Consider the following 19,683-nt stretch of genomic DNA (forward strand, 5'->3'; position numbering starts at 1 on the left):
GGAGCCCTAGCCACAAAAACCTCTCCTCGAAAAACACCCCCCCAGATCCGCACACACATGCTCTTCGGGACACCCAAAGGACACCCCCCCCCCCGCCACACACACACCCATCTCCATATATCCCTCTGGACCCCCAGGCACTTATACCCCTATAGACACTCTCCCCCTCTAGCCCCAGATCTGGAGCTGTGGCCCAGCAGCTGCCCCCTGCCTCCCTGCAGGGGTTCGGCCGACAGGGCGGCTGGGAGCTTGGATTTTTTTTTTTTTTTCACCCACTCTTTGTTGTTGCAAAAAGAAAAGAAGAAGAAAAAAAAAAAAAGAGTCAGTTTTGCCTCCCAGGCAATATGTCTGGAGCCAATCGGCGCGCAGCATCCACCCTGCCCTGCACCCTAATTAAAGGCTTGCAGCAGGCTGGCTGGGCTGGGGAGTTTTGCTTCGTCGCCTCGCAGCAGCCAAGCTCTCAGCGGCTGGCCTGCAGGAGGAATGCTCGCCTGACCCCTTCGGGGAGCGACAGAGACCCGCGCGCGCGCGCCGCGGCGGATCTGGTGCCTGTCCAGCGGCTCTGGCCCGGGGAAGGGAGCGGATCCCACCTGCCCCTGCCTCCTGCCGCACCATGAGTGGCTCCTTTGATAAGAAGATCACCAGCATCCTGACCGACCTCTCCAGCTCCCTGAGCTGCTCCAAGGATTCCCCCACCTTGCCCGAGTCCTCGGTCACTGACCTGGGCTACTACAGCGCCCCCCACAGCCAGCACGACTATTACCCCAGCCAGCCCTACAGCCAGCCCCTCAACCACTACTCCTACCGCCACCAGTTTGGCCTCAACGGGCTCGCGGGGGCTGGGACTTACCCCACCAAGGCCGAGTACCCCTACAGCCCCTCCTACAGACAGTATGGGCATTTCAGGGAGCAGCAGCTGCCGGCCCAGGAAGCAGGTAAGGAGCCCCCCCCCCCCCGACCCTAGTGATCCAGGGGCATGGGGGTGGGGTGGGTGGGTGTCTGGAGATGGGGGGGTGGTATGGAAAGGAGTCACTTCTTGGAGTCAGCAACAGCTCTTCCTTCCCCCCCCCCCCCCGCCGCCGCCCCTCCGCCTGTGTATTCGAATGAGAGGAGAGTTGTCAATATCACACACACACACACACACAGGAGACTGCCTCTTGAATCACACAAAAGTGGGGTGGTGAGAGGGAGGGAGTTGCTGAAGGTGGGGGGCTTGTTTGCTAGATCCAGGTTCGGACGCACAACTTTCTGAACTCCGGCTCCGATTTAAAAGATTACTTTTCCCAGCCACCCACACACTCTCCCTCCTTTTGTCTCTGGCAAATTCCTGACCTTTATTTTCTGTGCCACCAGTCAGGGTGGCTATTTACCCTTCCCAATCTCCACCCCCCACAGCTATCTCCCACTCACCTTTGCCCCTGAAATCTTAAGAAACTTCAGGACAACTCAGGTTAGTTGATGGAAAAGGAGAACCATTGGGGGGGGGGGAGTGCGGGGGGGATAGGTTGTCTCTCTTTCCAGCCCAGGCTGCTGGGGTAGAGAGAATGACCCATGCCATGACTGGACAGGAAGATGATGGTTAGGTAGCAGCTCTGGGGGAGGGGAATATGGGTGGGAAAGTGTTTTATTTGTGAATAATCTTGTGGTTTTTAAAGCGAGTCTGAGGTGCTGGGGGATGATAGGAAAGTAGGAAGATCAGAGAAGCCTAGAGTCTGCTGCCCTAAAAGAAAGGGACGTGGGGAAAGGGAGAAATCGATCCTGCCCTGATTTCCACTTACTGAACAATTCTACCCCCACCCCTCAAAAATAAAGCTTGGGAAACATCCAAGCAGCTGGGACCTGAGGCTGCTTTAGAGACAGGCTTGTCACAACCCACCCCATGGGCTGGGAGAGGAAGAGAGGGGCCAACTCTGAGAACCAGTTGGTTTCCAGCAGATCAGAACCAGGTGGGGAGCCCCTGGGCAGAGAAACAGGCAGGCTGGGGTGAGCTGGGAGTTTGGGGAGCTAGTGAAATGGAGCCACAGGAAGAGATGGCCAGGGACAGGAGAGGGAAAAGGCAAGACAGAATGTACCAAAAGAAGAGAGAGGGAGAGAGAAAGGAAGAGAAAAACCCACCAAAGAGAGAGACAGAAAAAACCACAAAGGGGGAGGGCGAGAAATGAAAGACCTTGTGTGCTAAAGAACAACTCCCCAAATACTCCTTTCTTGCTGTGCTTCTGAAAGCTTTTACCTGGAGTCTGTACAGCGATTTCTCCAAGTAATCAGCCCTTAACTCCTCTACAATTGTTCTCACTCGCCATACATACAGTTCAGGTTCCTGGGTCACTTCTCATGCCACAGCCTTGGGGTTCTGCATCTGGGAGGTGAGGTTTTCTAGACGGAGGCTTAAATCTAGGGTGACCAAACAGCAAAGATGAAAAATCGGGACAGGGGATGGGGGTAATAGGAGCCTATATAAGAAAAAAATCCCCAAAATCGGAACTGTCCTTATAAAATTGGGACAGCTGGTCACCCTTAAATCCCACCCCACCCTCCTTGTCTCTTCCCAGCAGGGATAAGGGTCGGAAACCACCTCCAAAGACTGGGGTTGTTTTTTACAATATTCTGGGTGGGGGCAAGTCAGCTGCTGAGATTCCGACATGTTCCCTTTTCACTTCCAGTCTCGGTGAAGGAAGAACCAGAACCGGAGGTGAGGATGGTCAACGGGAAACCCAAAAAGATCCGAAAGCCCAGAACCATTTACTCCAGCTACCAGCTGGCGGCTCTGCAGAGGAGGTTCCAAAAGGCTCAGTACCTGGCTCTGCCTGAGAGAGCCGAGCTGGCTGCTCAGTTGGGGCTGACTCAGACACAGGTAACTTCAAAAAGAATTAAAAAAAACTTTTCCCCTCTGCGTGGGGGGGAGCAAGAGAGAGTGCACTTGTTGCCAACTCTGTACAGCCCTTGGGTTTAGTGGGCTTAGATTAAAGCACTTACGCAATCAGACAGGGACCCATTGTGGAGGAGCCGGCTTTCTGAGACAGTGGGAACAAAAAGGTGGGTTTTCTCTAGGTATTTGGATACATTTCCTACCGCTGTGCTCAACCATGTGGGCGAAGAGAGGCCCAACCCTCTTTGCGCTCACCTGTGTCAATGCATTGATTCCTGACTTACCCCAGCCATCCCAGTCGGGCCCAGATAAATGAAAATAGATTGGCTTTGTTTTCCCCCCCGATGGGGGAGATTTTTCCCCCTCCCCAAAGATGATCAGTGCTTAAAGGTTCAGGGCCCAATCTATAGCTCACTGATTCGGATCAAGTGCAGAGAACCAATTTCAATTCGGCGTTCCTTCCCCTTCTCGTCGACTCACTGGATTCCCGGCACAGTTTGGCGAAGTGGGCCGAAGAGTCTAGCTCAGTGGTTCTCAACCTTCTTTCGTTTGCGGACCCCTACAAAATTTCAAGCGGAGGTGCGGCCCCACTTTGGAAATCTTAGACGTAGTCGGAGGACCCCCCAGGGCTCATAGCGACAACCTGTCGTGGACCCCCTAGACATCTGCGGGCGACAGGTTGAGAACCACTGGTCTAGAAAACCAGGAAGAAGAATCCCTTCCTCTCTTTGGGCAGTGACGGATCTTTGGGTCCTGTCTGGATTTTTTTTTTCTTTTTTTTTTTTTAACGTCTCTTCAGAATTCAACCATTAATTTATACCAGAGCAGCCCTTGGGCTGGAATGGGTAGGACCATATCTGTGGATGCTAACACCACTTGGGTAAGTGAGGTTTTAGTTAGGGGTAATCTAGTGTAGACCCTGGAGTCAGGGGTTCCAGAACTCATTTCTTTGTGTGCGTGTTGCACTTGTGAATATGCTCAAGCTCTTGCAGGTGAGGGTTTTTTTTTTTTTTTAAAGAGTCTTTTAATACATTAGGCCCAGAACCTCAAAGGTATTTAGGGTCCTCAGTTCCATTGATAGAACGTTTAAGCCTGAAATAGTGGAATCCAAAAGAGATTATACCCAACCCCTCTATCCTTACTTCACCATCACATTAGACTGCTACAGTATCTGTGGGCGGGGGGGGGGGGGCGTTGTGACCACGAGTGGCTGCTCTTTGTAAAGGGAAAGATTAATAGAAAGGAGTCTGAACAGCTTCCTCCCACCTCCAGATCGGAGATGAGTGAATCCCCCTCATCCCTCACCCGAAAATTGGAACACCTCCAAACTCTGAGGAGGGTCACATCCAGCCCCACCCATAACAAGGGGCAATCTGCTTCTGCTGTTCCTTACAGGCCGGGCTTCTGCGGATGTCAACAGGAGCATCGCTGGAGTTAGGAATGCAGGGCTGGTCATAGATGGTGACAACAGGCTCACTTTTAATTGCCCAGATCTAAATAAAGTTCCAGGTCAGCGTGTTTCCGTGGGCTGTTAGCCCAAGAGCAGATGTTCTGTGCCATAAGGGCCTTACACCCTCTGAGTGATTGCGACATGATAGGGAGCTGTTTCTTTTTGATTCCCTTCTTTAAAAGGGGTTTGATTTGTTAGGGGTTTTTTGTTGTTGTTGTCGGTTTGTTTATTTTAATGTGGTTGGGGATTCTGCACTGCAAGCTGCTTTTTGTCTCTGGAAACAAAGGAAACTCCAGAAAAGCTTTAACGAGGCACACACGAGCCCCTGACGGGAGCTGGACTTGGAAAGCGGTGCTTTTCAGGGACGCTAAAATACTAGCTTGGGTTTGCACTCTAGTTTATTCCCTTGGGTTAGCAGGGTGGATTTATGATTTCTGTGCTTTTCTAAGGGGTGTGTATCATGCATGAAAGATCCCCTTAAATTGAAGCTGCATGCCCCATGTATGGCATAAGGCGTGGATACTCCCTGTACAGCATAAATGCTACAGTCGTGCTAACCCCCAGTGTTCAGAAACCACGAGCCAGGCCTCCCCCCAAAATCACAAGATCCTCTTAAAACTCATGAGTTTTCTCATAAGCATTATTTTGGGGGGGTCTGAGCCTGTCGTGAACAGTCAGGTCATGTTGTCAGGCTTTTCTCTGCCGTCTTGAGGGCTAGAAACTTTCTTTTTAAATGAGAGCGGAGGTGCTCACCTAATCACAGGATGCGAGGAGCTGGGGCTTTACGGAAACATCAGATATTGTGAAATTTGGCAACACTGACTCTATGCTCCTTTGGCTCTTTGTTGGCTGTTCTATCTTCTCCTTCCTGGTTCTCCCTGTCACATTGGATACATCTGCCTTTCCCGTCTCACCCGCCTTCTTCCTCACCACCCTTCAATTTCTCTCTTTGTCTCCTCCTCTCCCCGGCGGCTCGTTAAGTGGAACAGGAACCCGCTCAAGTATTTGAAATGAACCCCATCAGGTTTGCCCTAGTCCCGGTTTCATCACTGTCCTGCCCGGCCTGGTGACTTTTGTAGCAACAGGGCCACTTATAAATGTCCAAAGGAACTCGTCATTAGCTGTCAAAGCAACAACCTGTTTTGGGGACAAACCCCTCCCTGCACCTTAGGCTAAACAGAGAAGCAAATCTGCCCACGCTGTGACATTTCTGTTCACGCGCCACTCCATTTGTCCCCCGTCCCCTCTGCCTCCCTTCGGTGGTGTATTGACCATGTACGTAAAAGGGACCCAGAAAGTCACACTTCCCTCCCTTCCTTCCTTCTCTAGGTGAAAATCTGGTTCCAGAACCGGAGATCCAAGTTCAAGAAGCTCTACAAAAACGGGGAAGTACCCTTGGAACACAGCCCCAATAACAGCGACTCCATGGCCTGCAATTCTCCGCCTTCTCCTGCCCTCTGGGACAGTAACTCTCACAGCAACCCCTCCAGCAGGAACCAGCTCCCCCAGCAGCTCCCCTACAGCTCTTCCCCAAGCTACATGGAGGAGCAGCACAACCCCTGGTACCATCACCAGAACCTCAGTGGACCTCACTTACCGCATCAAGCTTTGCCCACTAACACCATGCATCATACACCCCCCGGGCCGCCTCCCAATCCGGGGGCCGTGTACTAACCTCCAGCCTCCTTGGACCAGGGGAGCAAGAGAGGAAATTGTCACCGTCGCGGCCAGACCCTTTTTAAAACGTGGGTTTGTTTCCAGGACAAAGGCAGACACACGCAAACATCCCAGGCCGTCTCAGGACCCGCAGAGCTGCAAAGGGTTAAAACGATCAGAGGACGATCCACAAGCCAGGCAGGAGTGGTGGCGGGCAGGCAAGGGTGGGGCAGGGTTGGGGAAGAGGTTTTGGATTTTTATTTTTTGGAAAAGATTCAGAATTGCCAATTCCTTTTCACCCCACCCCTACTTTCTACGGGGTCCCCGGCCCCCCTGCAACACCATCCCACCCACCACCACCAGGCACAGTGAATGGGAAGATTCTTCCACCTGGAGATCTGTGCCAGAGACTCACCTCTCATCTGGACAGAGGCCAAGAGACACCGCACGTCTCCAAGCGTTCGAAAACAGCACGACTGGTTTTTTTACCTTCCCGGGTGAGCTGTTTGTGGGGTGTCTCCTTGAGGACTCTGGAAGAACATCTCAGCTGGCGGGACTTCAAAAAACCATTTGGCTTCATCCACATCAGGGTAGGATTTTTCATCACGCCCAGATGATAGAGGAGGGAAAGTAATTGTCTCTGCGTCTTCCCTCTCATCCACCCTTGCAAGGGTCAGACTGGAGATGAAAGCACCATTTAAGCTAAAAAGAAAAATGCAATAAGAGGTACCACAGTTTGTAGTCTTTTAAAAAAAATTCTATATATTCTAAATAAATAAAGTCAATTTTTAGATATGTCTATTGTACAGAACTGGACACTATAGAAACATTTAATAACATTATTGAAGGGACCATGGTTAGAGAGGACCAAAAGCCCAGCCGTGGGGAAGGGCTAAATTCTGATCTCATTTACACCAGTGTAAATCTTGCTCTAAACCAATGTTACTCCAGATTTACAGAGAAGAATTTTGGCTGGTGCAAACTGGAGTGCCAAAATCTCCGTACTGGATGAGGGCCAGATTCTGATCTCAGTAACACCAGTGTAAATCCAGAGTTACTGCAAGATTAGAGAAGTTTGCCCTTCCGGGCCAGATTCCCTACTGGCGTAAATCAGTGTGACTTCCATTGAGATCAATGCAGATTTACGCCAGTTGAGAATCTGACCTTCTGTTAGGAGTCTCAGAAAATACATAGAGGGGTTGTTTTAAAAAAATGCAAAAAATTATTTAAAGTGTTTCAGGAACGATTTAAGTTATTTTGAACAGGGAAATGAGCCTGTTAATGGTTTAAGTTTTCTCCGCACGTCAGTTAAGCTCCTGTCAAAGTAGAATGTCTATTTTTTTGACAAAACAACAACCAAAAAAGGGGGGAAAAAAAATCTCGGATATTTTTAAAAAAAATAATTGTATTTTTTTTTAAAAGCTGCCGTTTTAAGAAGCGTTCTCGTGTGTTCCTATTTATGTTGCCTTGTATAAATAAGGGCAGATGAGGGGAAAAGAACATGTACAGAAGGTTCATTTGTATAAAGTTGACCAAAACAAGAGTTTTCGTTGGGGTGGGGGGAGAAGAGAGCTCCCTCTAAAGTCAGGGCTTTGTTCCAACGGCCTTTCTGCTTTGTTAGTGGACAAAACTGTATATATCATGTTAATAAAAATACTTTGAATTTAAGATGGTCCAATTTGGTTTTTTAATCTCTGTGAAAAGGAGATTGAAAAAAATAAAGTTCTGGCCTCTAGAAAGAGTTCTCAGAGCTGTGAAGTGTAGGTTTGGATAATACCCTCCTTAGGGGATCCGTAATATAATTTGGTTTGGAAGAAGATGAGGTCGGGAGTCCAATCCACGTGCTGCTGAAAGTCTATCACCAGTTATTAAGCTCAATACAGGAGGAACTGAGTAAACATCTTCGGCCCATGTTACACAGGAGATCAGACCAGACGATTTAATGGTCCCCTTCTGGCTTTTAAAACTCTGTAAATCTATTGAATTTGGCCCTGATCCTCCAAACACATAAGTAAGTGCTTAACTTTACGCATGTGCCTGGTCCCCGATTGACTTTAATGAGCTTCTCCTGTGTTTAAAATGAAACATGTATGCCGGATCGGGGCCTTTAACAAAGTTGGAGCAACTCCTAAATGAACAAAAGCTGATTTCCCCCCTCTGCCCCTCTCCTGGAGAAGGTGACCTCTTCAGGGCACAGATGCAGTCAGTCAAAGTCAGCAAGAGTGGGGAAGTGTTCAGGAGTGAATGGTCATTGAAAACATGCCCCCCCCGCCACACACATACACACTCTCTCTCTCTCTCTCTCTCTCCCTCTGTCCCCATGGGACCTCTCTGCAGGCAGATCTGAGCACTCATTGGTAATAGGGAGTGAAAGCCAGGATTGAATAATCATATGTAGACAAACTGAGAGCAGGTTGATGGACCCGCACCATTTGGCCTGGAGACCAAGAACCTGATACTCCCTGGCCTTGCAACTTGTGTTATCCAAGCTCCCACTTCACACAGGTGTATATGACTGCACCAGATACAAACCAGTGAAGGATCAGGCCCAGAACCCACTCTCCCCAGGCCAGAGATGGGTGTTTCCTTGGTGAACTACTTGCATACATTGTTCTAAGCCAACCTGAATTCAGTTCCTTCTTCCCTTAGGAGCTCACGGCCTCCTCTGGCCAAGGGAAGGGTCAATTGGTTGTTAAATAAACTCAGGGTGATTTGGTAACTTCTGCTGATCATGCTGGCCAGGAGTTTCAAACGATTCCAGCACCTGTGGCTTTCCCATGCTCTCAGTACCCCAACGTGCTGGACTCTTTGGCAAATGGACGTATAAGAGCCCCAATGGGAGCTGAGCCCTTCTAAAGGTCTGGCTTCAGCGGTGGGTGAGGAGCCCTTGAAAATGTGGCCCTGAGGTCTTTTGAAAGTTTGACCCATTGTGTCCCGGCAGAAACTCTTTGGAGACGGTAAGTTTCTCTCAACCCATTTTTCGGGGGTGTGGGAGTGCGTGTAAAGTAATCCAAGCAGATTGCATTAAACAACAAATCTGCAAAAGGCAGCTACGTTCTCGTGTGCTCAGAATTGCTCGGTTCTCCCTGTATTTTCTTCTCAGCGAATTCCAGCCAGGAGAGACAGTAGAAGCCTCAACAGCAGCTGTGCCTCCGGCTGGAATCCTGCCACACTGAAGGAAGCTGTAGATAATATCTATGGCTGGTAAGGAGGGAGCTGTGTCTCTAGTGATGAGAGGAGAAGGCTGGGAATCACAGCTCTGACATCGACTCGCTGCGACCTTGGGTAAGGCGTTTCACCTCTCTGTGCATCAGTCCTCACATCTGTAAAATGGGGGCGGGGGGACAGTCAACTGGGACTCTACATGTGTGCGTAACGCCACACGTGTCAAAAGTCCCACTGAGCTCCGCGGGAACTGGCATGGATTTAAAGGCACGCAAGTGTTTGCAGAATCAGGGCTTTAGGTTGTAAAGCCCACTGAGCGTTGGTAACGGGCCTGGGACGGGATCGTGCGAGGAGAGCTGCTTTTCAAAAAGGCACCCAACAATTTAATAATGCCGTCAGTGGCACTGAGCTACAGATCCCCAGCAAAAGGCAAACAAAAAAGCTTCATAAGAACATAAGAACGGCCATACTGAGTGAGACCAAAGGTCCACCTAGCCCAGTGTCCTGTCTTCCAACAGTGGCCAATGCCAGGTGTCCCAGAGGGAATGAACAGAACAGGTCATCATCAAGTGGTCCATCCCCTGTCACCCATTCCCAGCTTCCGGCACACAGAGGTTAGGGACACCATCCTGGCGAATAGCCATTGATGGACCTATCCTCCATTAACTTATCTCATTCTTTTTTGAACCCTGTTATAGTCTTGGATTTCACAACATCCTCTGGCAATGAGTTCCACAGGTTGACTGTGTGTTGTGTGAAGAAATACTTCCTTTTGTTTGTTTTAAACCTGCTGCCTATTCATTTAATTTGGTGGCCCCTAGTTCTTGTGTTATGAAAAGGAGTAAATAACACGTCCTTATTGTTGCTTTACCTATTATGCCACTGTACCTATTGCACCTTGCTTCCAAAGACACTGAAGCACTTTGCAAGAGATGATCTCTGATTTGCAGAGGTGGAGGCCCAAATATTCCAAAGCAGTTTCCGGTTTTGGAAGCACTCCATTTTTCACGTCCCCACCTCAAGCCACCTACGGCCTGATTGTCAGAGGTACTGAACACCCTTTACACCAGTGATAGCCAATGGGAGCTCTGGCTGCTTTGCTCAGCCTATCTGGAAAGGCCAGAGCCTTCCGCAGTGTGTTACCAAATCGTGTGATTTTTAGCACGCTGTTCAGTGTTTGTCTTAAAGCCCCAGCTGCCGGATTCATGTGATGATGGGACAATCTCGACTTTCATGAAATAACAATGACAGTTTCTAGCCCTGATGGCAGCAGAGAAAAACTGGGAACCCTGATCCCTGACGACTCCCACAGCAGATGGCAAATAAAGGAACCTCCCCCCCACATGCATTCATTTTAAAATCTCATGATATTTGGGGGGGGCTAACTCATGATTTCTGAATGTTTGGGGCTGGCAGTACTGCTTCATTATTTTATTCTCTTTCCCAACCAGCAGCACTGATACGAGTAATTGCGTCGGGGAATTAAAGCTAGTGCTGATCCATATGAGACACTAGCGGGGTTAGTGGGATCTGGACATCTTGAGTTTGCCTGAGGCCTTGAGGACATGTATAGGCATTTTGGCCAATCAGAAGGGTTTTTATTCCCTCCACTGCCATCTTTTAACTAGAGAAAGACATTTTAAAAGTTATATTCCTTGTTTAAAATGTTACGCCTGAGTTTGACTAATGCTCCAGCTTCCCTTGGGGACGGGAAATCAGCCACAATGCAGAGATTCTGTTTTGCTTGCCTCTCTTCCCCCAAACCCATGTGTCACATACTGGCCATACTTTGTGGCTTGGAGTCCTGTCGTGATGTGTCCCTTTAGGGCCACGCTGGTGTGCTGGCAAAACCTCCAGCGGCTCTGGACATTAGCCTGGTGCATGAGTTGCTGGCAGGCAGGGCAGGAAGCTGGAGCTCTGCTGATCAAAGAGGGTTTCATCTCCCGAGGTGGGTGTGCCTGAAATTAGATGCTACAAGTCCCACACAGAGCTGAGCCCCACCGAGAGGTGGCCAGAGCCATTTCCAGAGTGGAAAGCAGTGATGCGTCGCCCTGCCCCTCTAAGGTGTTTGTAACAACTAAACTCTTTATAATTAGCATTATAATCTAGTACTTTTCATCAGTGGCTCGCAAAGCACTTTCCAAAGGCCTTTTGCAGATGGGGAAACTAAAGCACAGAGCAGCAAAGTCACTTGTGCAACACCACCCAGCCGGCCAGGAACAGAACCCAGGTCCCCAGAGTCCCAGTCCAGCCCTTGAACCAATAGGCTCCACTTCTCTGAAGAACACCTGGAGGTTTTGTTGCATGTTTGTACAGCGCCTCCTACCGCGGGGCTTGATTTTTGACTCGGTGCTGCTCTAACCCCCTCATCTGCCCAGATGGTGCAGGCATCCTTGATGCTGGCTCCCTCTAACCTCACTCCCACTGGTTTCCCGGCGTACTCTGACTCCCTCTTAAAGCAGCAGATCTCAAGCAAGAATCAGAACTCGTGCACTGCATACATTAAATGAACTTGTCAGGGGTGTAGCTATGAGCCAGTAGGCCAGGGAGCTCCGAAATCCCCATAACAAGCTGCTGAACGTGCCTGGCGGCCGGGTTGTCACGTGATTCACGCACTGGGAGCCATCCATACGTGGTGTATGAAAAGCGCTTCTTTTGGTTTTTTTTAAATTGCACTGAAGACTGAACCCTCCTCCTTTCTCCGGTCAATTTCTCCCTTGCCCCCAGATTTCCATGCATGTTGCTTTAGTGGCAATGCTGAGTGATGGGCCCATTTCAGGCCCCGGCCAGCTCCGGCTGAAGCTCGCGGGAGCTTTCCCAGCACCTGTGAGCAGAATCGGGCCCCTCTGCCTTTGAGGCCACGCCAGGCCAAAGCAGCTTGACGTCAGTATGACTGACGTGACACAAACAAGCTACATAACATCTAGAGGTGGACCTGGCCTCCTGTTTGTCCTCCAAGCTGGAGGAGGGCTGGGGCCATGACTCATGGCTGGGGCAAGCACCTTGCCCCATGGGACTGAGTGCCGCTCACCCCAGCCTGCCGCTGCTCCCGGCAGAGAGTCAGGCCCTGGGGCAGCTCAGGAAGGGGAAGACCAACAAGAGAGACACAGCAGGGGAGAGACGCCCCACAGAACGAGAGACACACAAAGACAGCCAGGCGACCGTGGGGCTTAGGGAGTCAGTCACCTCCTCCCTTCCGCCCATTCATCCTTCAGCAGCCGAACGGAGATCGGGGCCCCTCCGTGCAGGGCGCTGTACTGGGAGGCAGGGAGCTTGCCAGCTCGCTAGGGTTGGGCGGGAAGGGAAGCAGGGGGACAGAGCTGGGGAGTGACTTGCTCAAGCACCTCCTGTAAATAGGACTCCTGACTCCCAGTCCACCTCCTGACCCACTAGGCCGCACTGCCTCGCAGCCTTTGCACTTCGCTGCTCACTTGGCCCGTCCTTCCCGCCCTGACAGAGCCGACCCCTCTGCTTTTGCCCCCTCCTGGCTGATGTGTGGCCTTGCTTGAATAACTGCACAGTTTGCGTTGCTGGCCCCCCAGCTGCATTACTGCTCCCTGGCTAATTAGTTTCTAGGCCAAGGGAATGGGGAGCTGGCATTTCTGAAAATCCTCAGTGCTTTTGAAAATCCTGGTGCATCCCCCTCGCCACCTGCATCTGCCGGGCTCCTGTCTGAGTCAGAGCACCGTCCAGGACTGCTTCATCTCTCCCCAGCAAGCTGGGTGTCTCTTCCAGAGACGATTGCTGTTCCTCCCGCCGCGTTGCTGACCCTGGCTTGCAGGTAGCTGGAAACACAACCAGAAGGGAACCCCTGCAGAGCGGACAAGCACATCTGCAGTGCCGCAGGCTTTATAGGTGAGGCTCCATCTGCCGAAGCACGCAGTCGCACGGCTTTGACACGCACTTGTCTGCCCAAGTCCGTGGCCTGCATCCCCTCCACTGGATTTCAGGGCTCCCTTATGCTCTGATTATCTGCACGCATGAGAACCATCAGCTGCCTCACCTAGCTTCCCCAGCTAAAATGATGGCGAAGACTATGTTGAGTAACCTGGTGTGTGCTGGAATTATAAAGAAGGGGATTCCCCCAGCATTTGGGATAAGCCTCACCACTTCCTCATAAAGGGGCCACCCCACCCCCCGTCAAAATCGCCCCCGCTGGTGGCTGATCGCAGATCTGATGGGACATTAAGAGGTCGTTTCTGCCTCACGTCTATTTCCCAGGCCGGAGGCCAGTCTGGCCTCGAGAAGAAGCCGGCTGGAGGAGTAGGAAAATCAGAATGGCACGGGACACGCGCACGCCGCCATCGTCTCTGCTTCTTAAAAAAAAAACCCACCCGGCCCTCTCATGGCAGAGCCGCACGCGCATAGATCCATCTTTCCACTGCCAGAAGCAACACGCTTCCTAACTGTATCGCGTCCCCTTCCTGCAGAGGCCCAGCACCTGCCCCGGCCCAGGAAGGGCCGGGCTACAAAGGGTTAAGCCGAGACACTAGCCTCTTGGGTTCGCCGGAGCAGCACGGTTTGAGGGCTGCGTGCAAATGGGATCTGTGTGCTGGCAGGCGGGCAGACAGAGTGGAGACACTGCATTTTATGAGGGCCCGGCTGCCAGCAAAAGCGAGCGAGAGGCAGGGAGGGAGGGGTGAGCGAGGCGGGAGCCCAAGCAGCGTTGCCCGAAGTGAAACCCGTGTCGTAAGCGCAGCCCCCGCAGCCCACCGCCCTGGGTGCAGGGGCTGCGTGTGGAAAGGGCAGGCCTGCTCCTGCCGCAGACCTGCTTAGCTGGCAGTTCCGCAGAGCAGCCGGGGTTCTGCAGCTTCCCTTCGCGGCCCACTCCTCCTGCCCTAGCCCGCGGGCCCAGACGCCACGGGGACGGGCGCAGGGGGGGTACGAACCTGAACGGAAGGGCTTCGAAGCTGCTCCTGCCACCTGCCCACTTGTTTAATGCACAGCTCCCCCCCACGCACACAACTCCCTGCTGCTTTGGCCAAGCCCAGGGCTGGGGATCGGGCCTGGGGGATCTGGGCCACCAATGAGTCCCAGCTAACCTGGCCGGTTGCTCAGCTCAGGCCCGTGTCGAGAAAAGCTCCCCAACTGGTTCCACTGCCTAGGACGGACACAGGGCCTGTCCCGCAGAGGGTGGTGGCTGCGATCCTGGAGTCCCCAAGCCGGAGGGTGGGGCCGGCAGCTCTTTGGGACGGTTCCTCCCTTCTCGGCCCTGCTGCACCCCTTTCTTTCCCCACTCCCCATCCCTGTGTGGACACGATGTCATCTGACAAGCCCTTGAATTGGTTGGAAAGCCCATTCAGCCTACATGGCCATCACCGTCTCCAGCTCACATTCGCCTCCGCAGCCAGCTAGGTCCCCCGGGGTCTGTCAGTGCGGCCCCTACTCAGCCCTGCCCCGCTCTCATCTCTGGCCTCTCCAAGGCCCAGCTCACCAAGGCCTGATCCCCTCCCTCAGCCAGAGGAGTGGGAGCCCATTCATCCGCTCCCACAACCCAATGCCGCCTCCATCTGGACTCTCCAGCCTCTCACCCCTGGCTTCTTCCTTTCCTTTCCCCTCCCCTGCTCTGTGTTCAGCCCTCTTTGCAGGTGGGCTGCGACGGGAGAGGAGGGGGGTCTAGGGCTCTCTGAGGGCTCCCCACACGGAAGACAGAAGAGGAGGAGAAAAACCCAGGTGCCATGCATGGCCATGTTGCCTCTGACACAAGCGGGAGAGGGGAGGATGGATGGACGCAGCCTGCATCTCCGGTGAACGGGAGCGCTGGGTTCTCAGCTCTTCCTAGGGCATCGGGGCACATCCCACTTCCTAGGGCACTTTGGGCATATCCCAGGGATTGTGGCAGATACGAGGGCACCAGGGTGAGCATCAGCTATTGTGCAAGGAGCCCCGCAAAGCGGCAAAGCTAGAAGCAGGACTGTATAGAAAGGGCCTGCATGAGATTTCCCAACCAGCTGATGATCCACTGCAATCCTGATCCACAGCAGATCCGGTTCTAGGCCTGGGCTCCCCACCACTGCTCTGCCCGGGCCCCTCACTCCCAACCCACAGCCCCCTGCTATTCCAGCCCTGGGTCCCCACACCCAGCTCTGCCAATGCCCCTCACTCCTGGCCTGCAGCCCCGCTATTTCGGTCTTAACCCAAGAGAGACACTTGCAAGAAGACAGGACAAACCTCTTCCCCATGTGGCTTCCCCCTTATCTGAGCCAAGCTATTCATCAGAGAGAGGCTGCGGGATACCCACCATCTCTAGCACCGGGGACAAGATAATGCCTCTGATGGGGGCCTACTCTGGATTCCACCTGTTCTAACCGTGTTGCACGGGGGCCGCAGATGGCAAAGCTCAGACTCTCCGTGGTATTGGGAGGAGATGGGGCTTTTCTGTGTCCCCGGCTTCACCCCACCCCCAACCATCAAGATTAGAGTGGCCCATTCACTACCCCAGAACTTCGTCATCAGCAATCGCCACCTGCTTATTGCAGCCCAGGACTTTTGGGCTGCTTACCCAGCTGCCTCAGGGGACCCCAGCTCAGAAATAAAGATCGCCATGTCACACCCGTTAAAGGCAGCCTTTGCTCTCTTGCCTGTTTGTTCTTGTCGGCAGCATGGTCTAGTGGGTAGGGCACTGGGCTGGGACTCAGGAGACCTGAGTTCAATTCTCTGTTCTGCTGGGTGACTTTGGACAAGTCACAGCGCGCCCCTTGCCTCAGTTTCCCCATCTGTACAAGGGGGGATAGTGATCTCCTTGTAAAGTCCTTCGAGATCTGCTCTATCCTGGCTCAGAGCCCTATGGTGCTAGGTGCTGCACAGGCAGATAGTAGGAGACAGCCCTGCCCCCACAGAGCATATAGTCTAGACAGACCAAGGGAGGGAAAAGAGGCACAGAGGGGAAATGACTTGCCTGAGCTCAGTGGCAGAACCAGGAATAGAACTTGGGTCTTCTGGCTCCCCCCGCTCTGCTTCCAATACATCATGGAGCCTTGGCTGGACAAGAGTTGGGCCAATGCCCACATACAAGGAGAGGGGAGAAACCGAGCCCCTCTCCTCGACGTTCACCAACCTGCATACACATATCATTGACAGAGGTACTTATGTTACCAGGAGGCAGACGACTCCTGGCCAAAGCCATGGAATGGGGGAAGCTCCCGTTTGTTTGGAGCTGAGAATGTGTGAAGCTGTTGCCCTGTGTGTGTCACACCATATGACATTCCTCTGTGGAGTGACTTTGCTAGGAGACTGTGCATTTCCTGCACCGTTGCATCACGCCAAAGCCAGCTGCTTGTGTCATGCTGCCACGGGCAATGTGTGTGGGCTACCCATCCCCTGCCCTTCCCCTGTGTTTTCCTTGTTAATTGCAATGTCTCAATCAGCCTAACAAGCTGTTTACTACGGCTGTCGGGGACCCAGCTGCTCGCTGAGTCCAGTCCGTCATGAAAGAAAGCTCCTAGAGTTTGTGAGATGACGTACAGAAGCGAACAATGCCTTTGGAGTTCTGGTCCCCATGCGGGAAATCCAAGGACAGCTTCGTAGCATGGAAGTCACCCCAACCAGGGGAGATTCGCAGCGTGAAAGGAATTGCACAGGTCTGAGTGGGTACAGCTAAGAGTAGTGGGATGAATGGGGAACCAATGTCCACAAAGACATGCTCCCAGCAAGATCAGATGGGCCGAGGACAGGTGTCTGAAACCATCCCAGAACACTCAGCCTCCCACCCACCCCAGATTCAGATCCCCACTTGGCTCAGCACCCCGGTGCATCTTCTCAAGGCAACTAACAGAACGCCATGGCCATTCAGCTCTCTGCACCTCTGGCAGGTGAGCTAACGCCCCCAAGACCCCACCTGCTCTGCATGGACAGCAGCGATCCCCTGGCACTGAGACAAGGCGAGGTTTCCCCTCTACTTCTTGCCCACAGTTGTCATTCCTCACGCCACCGAGACAGAGACAGACAGAGACAGACACCCCAGTCCCGGAGAGAGGCATGCTGCTAGGGCTGGATGGAAGGCCATTATGGATGGGCCCCCTGTGATCCATTAAGCTGCAAACCAATACACCTGTGACTCCTTGAACTCTGTAGACTTTCTAGGCTGTGCCCCCTTCACTGTGGCCACAGACCCTTCTGCCGTGGGTGGGGAAGGGGAGACATGAGTCAAGAACCCCAGAAGGCAACCTTCAGCGTCCCCCCAACTCGTTTTGCCCCCATCCCTGGGTTTTTCCAGTCGGAGGGGAACACTCAGGCCGAACCCCTTGGAACATACTCCAGACGGATGGATAGGTTTTCAGAAGATAAAGGAGAACCCTGCAGATAGATCCCACTCCTCCAGGGGAAACTCATCTGTGTCGTCCGAAGATTCTGCAAGGCCCCCGTAGCCTGGCCACTGGAAGGGATCTCGCAACGCGCACCAGGCAGCTCCAGGCCGAGGAGCATCAGGGTTCAACCAAACCACACAAGCGATGGAGCGTCTCAAACCCTCCGGAGCGACCCTGAACCTGCGGAGCATCGCAGCCGGCGGGGAGAGCCAGCCTTGTCTGGAATGTAAAAAAAGCACTTAATGCCTTACAGAGTTCAGAGCCGGGGACAATATTACAGGCCTCAAACCACAGCATTGCATACAAATGGGAACAATGTGTAGGCAAGTCGCTAGGGGGAACATTCGTTGGTTTAGCAAGTTAAAGCGAAGCTGTGGCTTGAAGGCAGAACTTTCCGACAGCCGTGGAGGGGATTGAGACAGCCAGTTCCCATTAAAGTGCGTGGGAGTGATGGGTCTGCGTTCCCCTCGGTGGGGTGGGAAAGTTCAACCTAGGTGAGCAGCAAGTGAGGGCTGGAATCCCAGCTCCCACAGGGAGGGAGGCTGGGGCAGTGGATCTGGTGCGAAACTGGGGAGGCCTAGTTTCAAGTCCCTGCAACGCCACAGATGCCCTGGGTGAATCACTTAGGCCTAGATCCTCCAAGGGGTTTAGGTGCCTAACTCCCACTGGAATCATTTTGATTTGATACATGTTGGTAGGTGCCTCAGTCCCTTGGGGGAGCCAGGCCTTCGTCTCTCTAAGCCTACACTCACGGCGGCGTGTAGCATACATGCAGCTACACGCTGCAGTGAAACCCCCGGGCAGCTCTATGGCCCTGCTGCCAGAATCTTTCCCAGGCTGCCTCCCGCATGCCCCCATTTCACCGCAGCTGGGAGGCGGCAGGACTCCACACTGTGTCGATGTGGGGGGCGCCGCTTGGGCCTGTCGAGAGCCCATGTAGGGGTCCACACACCTGGGGTTCAGGGCACCCTATTCTATTCTACCCACCTAAGACGTGCATCGCCATCTACGTTGCTGCTGATGCCCAGGCGAGCTGGGCGTGCGGCGTGTACACCCTCTGCGTCCTTCCAGCGTGAGATACGACTTGCTTACCTTCCGGGGGTGTGGAAGATGAACTCACTAACGTTTGCAAGGCCCCCCAGACACTACACAGACGGGGACAAGGTAAGATCTCTTGGCCCATTTGCTCCAAATAAGAACAGGCTGCGACAGATGCTAGCACTGTGAGCGCAATAGGAGACCCGGAAAACCGGAACGGTGCCAGGGAATTCACCATGCTCTATGCCTGCCCGTTCCCAGATTCCAATAGATCCTTTCCTTCCTGAGTGTGGCGGGGGGGACAGTCTACCAAAACATCCTTCGTCTGCTTCCACTTTTAAACCCTAAGCTCCAAAATCCGCCGCTGGGAGCACAAATCAGGGTCTCTCTCGGTACACGAGAAGTCAAAGCCCAATAAGTGGTTTCCTAAACTCAAACTATTTCACAAGCATGATACAATGACACTGGAGGGAGGTGGAAGCTAGGAGGGACCAAGCTCCTGGGTACATTCTTGAAAGGGCTCAAAACCCACGTGGGAGGGCGGATTCGACAACTACGCTACAAAGAAAAGCTGAGTGAGTGGTCACTCAAAGCCTGGGGAAAGCACCTTGTTCCAAAGAACCTGGGCTCTTCCCCCTCTCCCACCACCTCTGCCCGGTGCAGATTGTTCCCTGTGCATGATGTTCTCCGGCGCTTTGTCCCATAATAAACGACTTCTTGAGGGAAGCTTCAGCCATTACCCTTTAGAACTGATGCCACAGCCCCTTTAGGAAAAGATGCCCTGCTTTCTGCAGAGCATAGATAAGTAAAGTCTCTTGATAAAGCATTAGATTATCAGAATGGTGGTGCCCTTGGGCCCCTCACCCTGGATATAAGAGACGCCCACACCATAACTTGGTGGATAGGCTGCTTACCTGGGAGCTGGAAGTCCCTAGTCCAAATTAGGCAAACCAGAGACTTTAACACAGGTCTTCCACGGCCTGGAGAAGTGCCCTAACCACTAGGTCATTCTGTTCCAAGAAGGAACAAAAACAAAGGTCAAAACCTCAACACTGCTTTTTGCAAAACACTCTGTGGGCACCAGAGTTGAAGCACCTCAGTGAGGGGATGTGTCCAGGCGTGGCGGGGAGGGGGGGAAGAGAATGATATTTCTGTGTCTGGCTGTACTTTCGTGCAGCACCTAACACAATGAGGCCCCAATC

The 19,683-nt window shown here is 52.7% G+C and overlaps 1 protein-coding gene across 1 annotated transcript; it reads left to right on the top strand.

The window, feature by feature from the left end:
• The first annotated feature begins 613 nt into the window (after window positions 1-613).
• Window positions 614-5,996, top strand: DLX3 (distal-less homeobox 3). The gene is made up of 3 exons (XM_073326090.1): window positions 614-935; window positions 2,661-2,851; window positions 5,646-5,996. Exons 1-3 carry the CDS (start codon window positions 614-616, stop codon window positions 5,988-5,990), a joined length of 858 nt encoding a protein of 285 aa, XP_073182191.1. The 3' UTR covers window positions 5,991-5,996.
• The last annotated feature ends 13,687 nt before the right edge of the window (window positions 5,997-19,683 follow it).

Source organism: Lepidochelys kempii, chromosome 27 (assembly GCF_965140265.1).
Source record: "Lepidochelys kempii isolate rLepKem1 chromosome 27, rLepKem1.hap2, whole genome shotgun sequence".
Classification (NCBI taxonomy): Eukaryota; Metazoa; Chordata; order Testudines; family Cheloniidae; genus Lepidochelys; species Lepidochelys kempii.

Coding starts and splice junctions, on each gene's coding strand:
- DLX3 (XM_073326090.1), top strand. CDS start 614: ATGAGTGGCTCCTTTGATAAGAAGATCACCAGCATCCTGACCGACCTC. Junction 936..2,660: donor GCTGCCGGCCCAGGAAGCAG/GTAAGGAGCCCC, acceptor TTTCACTTCCAG/TCTCGGTGAAGGAAGAACCA. Junction 2,852..5,645: donor TGGGGCTGACTCAGACACAG/GTAACTTCAAAA, acceptor TTCCTTCTCTAG/GTGAAAATCTGGTTCCAGAA.